Raw genomic sequence first — 6,655 nt, 5'->3', positions numbered from 1 at the left:
ACTGGCATGATGAGTACTGTTCCTCATGTGTATGTGCTCTTCCTCTGATCCCATTATTCAGTTTTAAGGCAAATTAAAGACGGCAGGCCAACTCATTATTGCGGGCCAGACAAAGGCAATCCCCACTTCACTGCTTTAGCCGTAGTTCATATTGCTCTTAGCGCATGCAATCCGAATGGTTGACGCGTTGAATTTTAGCTGGCTGCGACGAGCCAGCTGGTCGAAGGGTCGGAAGTCATCCGCAGGTCCTGTCACCGCACGGCGGCAGACAATGGTGGGGCACAGCGGTCGATTCGAGGTCCACTCGTGGCTGACAGCTGAAGGCTGTGGCGTGTGGGCTCCCGCCGACGCCTTCGTTTACCTGTGCAAGCACAAAATGCGTCGTGATGCGGCGAATAAAACGGTGCAAGCTACCAGAGGGGGAAAACATTGACCAGCTGGCTTAGGTTTAAACATTTGCTGTGTGTAGGATGAGATATGGACTACTACAAACTCGGTGCCATTGAATCAAACCAGGATGTGACAAGGAGGTGGGCGGCGCACAATTTAAGGCGTCTCGTTAATTATTAGTGGCTAACGTTTCGCTTGCATAAAGACGGCAAGAACTCTAGCAGCCGCACGGTTATGTTGCCAAAGAAGCCGACACCCACCTATATAAATTTTAAACGGGTTTTGCACAAAACAACACGCAGATACATCTGAATGTTTATGCCATTCACGGTGGGCATCCAAGGCCGCAAAACTACATAACCAATTACGCATCACGCCGTTGATCGCGGATCGCTGTAACCAGATGAGTACTGCTGAGCACTTTCAATGCTTTCAACGGTTATGTTCATACATGAGTGTTTATTTGCCACTACACGAAACGCAGTCTCTAAGGCCAGTGCCGGGTTCGGTTCTCCTCCATCCAGCAGCTGAACTTTTCTTCAACGGTTCGGTGCGCCCGTTCGATGGATTCCTAAGAATTAACGGTGGATGAGTCGAGCACATACGCCTACCTGACCAAGTGCATGCCTGAAATACGCCAAGTGCATACCTAAAACAAAAGCACCGACTATGATACAATTTAACGTCGACTGCCAAATCATTTGCGGGTCAGTTACATCATAAGAAGCACTTAAAAGCGGTTTGTAAATAACTGATCAGCATCTCTATCACTGTCAATGCAAATACATAGTTATTGGTGATGCGACAATTTTGCTTGCTGCTCAGAAAGCATAAATGAACATGAGCCACTTCGCTGCCCGCATGGTGGTTAGGGGTACAATAATCGATTATGAAAACAAGTAACCTGGGACTGTGAATGTCATGTCTTTCCATGCAGTCTTCAACGTCGGCCACAGCGCAGTGCTCTCGAAGATGACGCTGCTGGTAAATTCTTGTCCGTTGTCACTCTGCCAAATGGCTGGCGCTCCAAGCAAACAGAAAATACCCAGGATATGGTAGGCTTCTTCTTTGGTTGCTTTGTTTTCATTGCCCGCAAGTTAACGGACGTTGTGAGGTGATCTTGGTAAGTCGAAATGTACGCAAATTCTTTGTCTTTCTTGATTTCGCAGGAAATGAGATATATGGCACTCGTTAATAGCTGCAAAAAATATTTAACTCGCATGATTTCCAGCCTCGTGTCGTTTTCTAATTACCTTGTAGGCAATGCCATGATAAACCAAGTCCTAAGCTCTCGCTCAACAGAAGTGTTGAGGTGTCGTGGGATATTCTTTACTTGCGTTCGTTTTTGAGAAAAATTATCTTTCCTCATAATCAGCAGAAATGACAAGATAATTAGTTCTTCTCTCAGTAGATAACCATGCACCCCTAGTCTTTTTTTCGAACATCTCACGGGACATCGCGACGGGCTCTCCGCCAATGACGAGGCCGAGGCTGTCCGCTGGGATTAGCCAATCACCAGGCCGAGGTGCCGACTGGCTGACGGGACCGCTGCTGACCGAACGCTCCTCATCAGCGGCATGCTGGCTGCCGCCTCACTTCTCGTCCAAATGGCCCCAGGTCATGACCTGGATCAGCACTGGGAATCCTTCAGCCTGGCCTTAGTCTAGCATAGCAATCCTACTGTGTGTTTGGTAAGGACATAATGCAACGGATCGGTGAATAGCAATGATGCCGAAAAACGACTGCCTTAATCACGCATTAAACTACGTTTTGAACATCTATCAGAGACCGGAATAATGGCTTACCGTTTTATCGCTTACAGCAGCCAGAACAAAGCTGCTCCGTAAACCTGTTCCACGATGGATAAGTTGCCGGCCATTGTGACCCATATCAGCTAGAAGAAACAACCCAAAATGTTACAGTACCTTCCGCTTTAAACTGCTCCATTCATAACCGCATTTTAAAATGACGGTCCAAGCGCAATATTCATGCTTGCTACGCTCTTCCAAAATGTCATTGTTAGATGGACTGCAAGCTTGATCTTCACGTAAACCTCCAAGTGACAGAGGGGTGCGTACAATGCATGGAGTCGACCTTACATTCCGACCTTTTAGTTTGTGTCAGTGTTGACTAAATCGAATATTTTGAAGGACGGAGAAGGACACTTGCGTGATCTACTTTGAACGAATTCGATAGGGGCATTCAAAGCAGCTGACTTGTATCCGACGCAGATGCAAGATACTGTAACATTAAACCATCCTTGCACCAAGGATCACACAAATCACAGCGAATCATCAAGGGAATTTGCCAATTCCCTAAAAGTGTGCAAACTCCCTGGTGAGTTTCCATTTTCGGCAGTAGCAACATTTTAGGCATCAATAGCGTCGCTTGGTGTCAATACTGTGCATCGACATTTTCTGTAATCACTGTCAACCGTCGATTCGAACGACAATTTGAAAACCAAGTTTGATTCGGATCTGGATTTGGTTCCCAGCCATTTTGTGTCTAAGTCGATTCTTTACACGTATGAGAGTGAATTAATCACAGGTCTGGCGCCGCCACAAAGCCACCGCGTGCACCCCACCATCTGGCCGGGCCGCGCCGCAGCGTTCCACGCCGGCCTGCCATGGAGCCCGGCTGTCCCACAGCACTAGCATCAAATGCTCTGCAATGACACCCGTCGGCTTCCATATGCTGAACCAGAGATGTTGTAACCAACTGGACATACCCCGTTGCTGTTTAGCTTCAGGCCAGCTACGCTCAAAAAGAGGCGGATGCGTACAGCCAAGCCGGATCGGTGGCCGAAGAGGTGATAGGAGCCATTCGAACCGTGAAGGCCTTCGGCGGCGAACAGAGCGACACGCAAAGGTCAGTTTCGATTTCAAACTTGCCGATTGCTTTCCGGTGGATGTAGTGCTGCACAAAATCCCACGCACGATAGATGACTGGAAGCCTTTCTCATCTGCCGTCCAAACGCATGAAGGCCTAAGCGCCATTTTTTGGAAATAAAGTGAGTGATTTTATTCAATGCAGCTGGAAGAGCTGCATCTTATGACGTTAAGTCAACATTTGGAGCAAAGTTGCGTTTAAAGTGCGTCCAAATGGATTTCTCCAAGCACACAAACTTGTAGTATGCGACAAAGCCTTCAAGTGTTTCTCCTGAACAACATGCCTGATGGCACTTGGCCTTTTTGCCTTCGGACGGCAGACATGCAGTCTTTCCGCCTTCACCCCTCCGCTCCCACGCGCGTATGGCTGAGGTTGGTGAAATGGCGATGGGGGCCGAGCGATACACAATGAATGCTCCCCTGGCCACTGCATGGCAACACACGCGCCGGGTTGTCGGTTGAATACTCCCCGCTCGGATGGGGTGGGGGTGGGGGTGGGGCGTAATTTAACCCCCTTGAGATCTTAAGAAACAAAGTAGCAAGAGACACCAAATACACAGGGTGGGTTATCCCGTATTTTAATTCACCTACGTCAAAATTTGAGGCCTCGAGGTCATGTCCTTGGACTCGGATAAGGTCAAACAAAGTCACTCCACATTGGTGTCTTGAGCGCCCCAGACATCCCCGTGCTGAAGTTAGATGCTTATTTTAAGCAAAATGTCAGTGGTGTCCTATTAGGGTCAGTGACCTTGTTCGCCCTTTATAAGGCTAAAGTGGTGAAATGCCTACGATAGTGCTTCTATTTTGCTATTCAAATAAGCGTCAGGGATAACGCTTGACGGTATGTTCATACAAACAAAAGGTTGCCTGGGTCGCTTTAGGTCAGTGAACCTACTCTGACCCTTAAAGCGCTCATGGAACATGTCTGTGTGATCCCCGTCATTAATAAATTTAAAATGAGCATAAGTAACTACCCTTCAGACTAAGCTCGAGTAAAATCGCAGGTTAGTTTGGACGATCTGAATTTCATACCTGACCCTACGTTAATGACAATAGTTGTAATTCTAGATTCGCTTGGTTTGTTTCCTAGAAAACTATCTCAGATATGTGTGGCTTTGTCTAACACTCCTTTATTGTATCACATTGAGCGATTCCTTAGAAATTCCCTTTTCTGTTAGCCACGGCCCGAATTCGACCTGCCATAGGGTAGCGATCTTACATGGTTCATCTAATTTTTTTACACCACAATACCCGCTTTATAATTCTCTACAGATGTATTATGTGGCGCGGCTGCGGCGCACTGTTCGGAAATCATTCTGGAAACCTTCGCGGGTATATCCCCCGCCCCCACCCAAGCATACGTCAAACCATATTTGCCCCTGTTTTGAGACAGAGCCAGAAATGAAGTTTGTATGACAATGTAATTGGTGTCGCTCGTGCGGGTTGCAAAACCGCCAACGGACGGTGAAAATGAGCAATAATCGCACGGAAGCTGGAGACGCTGGCGTGCATCGGGCGCCGTCGTGACGCCATCAGCTGGCAGACATATGCGATCGTTCGGGGAATGGGGGGGGGGGGGGGGGGAAGGGTGCGATACACGGCCTTCTGATCCCTCTCTGCTCTGTGCTGCAGGGCAATGAGGAGCTAATGTTGCGTCGGCGCCACATCCGGTACCGCCGTTTGTCGTAATGGTATTGGTGCCACGAGTTTATGCCGCCGTTTATCGTAGTGGTAATGGCGCCCCGTGTGGCCGCTCGGGACAGGTTCGCTGAGCGTCTCCAGGGCGCGCGCCAGGCGATGGTGCGGCGCAGCGCCGTCACCGGTCTGGGTGTCGGCCTGGCGTGGCTGGTGGAGTTCAGCTCTTTCGCGCTGGCCTTCTGGTACGGCACCAAGCTGGTGCTGGAGTCTCGACAGGCGGGCGACGGACTGTACACGGCCGGAAATATCACCGTCGTGAGTACATCAGGGTGACGTCTTGCACACCTATAGTGTGGAGTGCCCATATTTCAACGATAAGCATCCACGTCATTGTAAGCCCCGACTTCAAGGTCTCCTGTCTCGACATCTTGTGCACTTTCAAGTCCGGTAGGGATGACCAGGCGGCTAAAAAGTCCTGAACGGTGTTAACTATTGCAAGTCTTATTTTCGAAATGACTAGCAATTATGCCAAACATCTCACATTACTTATCGTAAAACTTGATTCGTTATTGAAACTTACACAGCTTGCCAAACATTGATGGAGAGCCAACTAACGTCAGCTATGTTTGGAAATCGTGCTCACGGGCGTCAGATCTGAACATATCGACGGCAATATTGCTTTTTGCCTTGAACGCCGCATGTTGTATAGGATGCCAGGATTTGCATGATGTTGCTATGACGTCAAGCGTACCTGAATGGTCATGAAATAGCCTGCATATCTTTGCGGACATGTACCTCAGAAACTAGAGAGTTTTAGGTCGCAAGAAGGGTTCCTCGACATTAGCGCTACAACAAAAACTCCTACGAACAAGAGTGCTGAGCTGCGACCCTATCGACTGCAGCAAATTATTTGAAAAAAATGGCTATGTCGCTCAAAACCCCTCACAAATGTGGAGCATTTCCTCCGAGACGCTGGGACGCTGGTCAGTGGGCGCGCCTACTGACATTGCGATTCTAATCTGGCAGCATTTGTAAGGTGCCGTGCAGATGTGGGGTATATGTGGCTTATCCGGGCCAGAAATCAGCTACGCCAACAAGACAAATGGCATTTTGTTAATGAACCGTTCATAGGGATATGAGCGGAGGCGTCTCCGGCACCGGATCCTGGAGGGAGGGGAGGGGGGGAGGGGCTGTGGCGCAAAGCCGGTTTGGGGCATGGTTGAAAGGTGTACCAAGAGCTCTAAAATTGAGCAAAGCAGTGTAAGTTTGATTGATCTCGCCGCCTTGGCACGGACTGAGGCTCCGTCGTTTCCCTGCACATCTGCCTTCGCGCATGGATATTAACCGTAAAGTCGAAGTTTGACCTCGCCCGACCCGCCGTTATCTGTTACTGTGAGGCGTCAGAAGGAGTATGGGTGGCACTACGGGTATGGTCAGTGACAAAGTACTTTTCAGGTATTCTTCGGCATTCTCATAGGAGCCATGACCGTGGGGCAGGCGGTGCCGCACATGGAGGCCCTATCGGCGGCACGAGGAGCCGCCGCCACTGTTTACTCTGTGATCGGTGAGCCCGCCGCCTCCGGAAGACACCATTCTGTGGAGTGCTCTAACCAGGCTGCTGTATTGTAATCATAGATTGACGTCCCGTTCACGGTCTTATGCCCTTTCGTGTCATGCGACAAGAATTTGAGAATTTTAATGTTTTCCGCCAGTGTGACTGTCGCTTCAGCTAGCCTATC

General features: G+C 49.2%; 1 protein-coding gene across 1 annotated transcript in view; it reads left to right on the top strand.

Moving 5' to 3' along the window:
* The window catches only part of LOC119114896 (ATP-dependent translocase ABCB1), a 37,014-nt gene that overhangs the window by 13,698 nt on the left and 16,661 nt on the right, over positions 1–6,655 (top strand). Inside the window, exons 7-9 of the mRNA XM_037238953.1 lie at positions 3,134–3,258; positions 5,042–5,231; positions 6,372–6,480. Of these exons, the coding sequence (XP_037094848.1) occupies positions 3,134–3,258; positions 5,042–5,231; positions 6,372–6,480 (424 nt within the window). The remainder of the gene's footprint in view (positions 1–3,133; positions 3,259–5,041; positions 5,232–6,371; positions 6,481–6,655) is intronic.

The sequence above is a fragment of the Pollicipes pollicipes genome, unplaced genomic scaffold (genome assembly GCF_011947565.3).
Source record: "Pollicipes pollicipes isolate AB1234 unplaced genomic scaffold, Ppol_2.1 Scaffold_3087;HRSCAF=3621_pilon_pilon_pilon, whole genome shotgun sequence".
NCBI lineage: Eukaryota > Metazoa > Arthropoda > Thecostraca > Pollicipedomorpha > Pollicipedidae > Pollicipes > Pollicipes pollicipes.
Note: the sequence above shows the minus strand (reverse complement) of the source record. Positions and strands in the feature narration are given on the sequence as shown.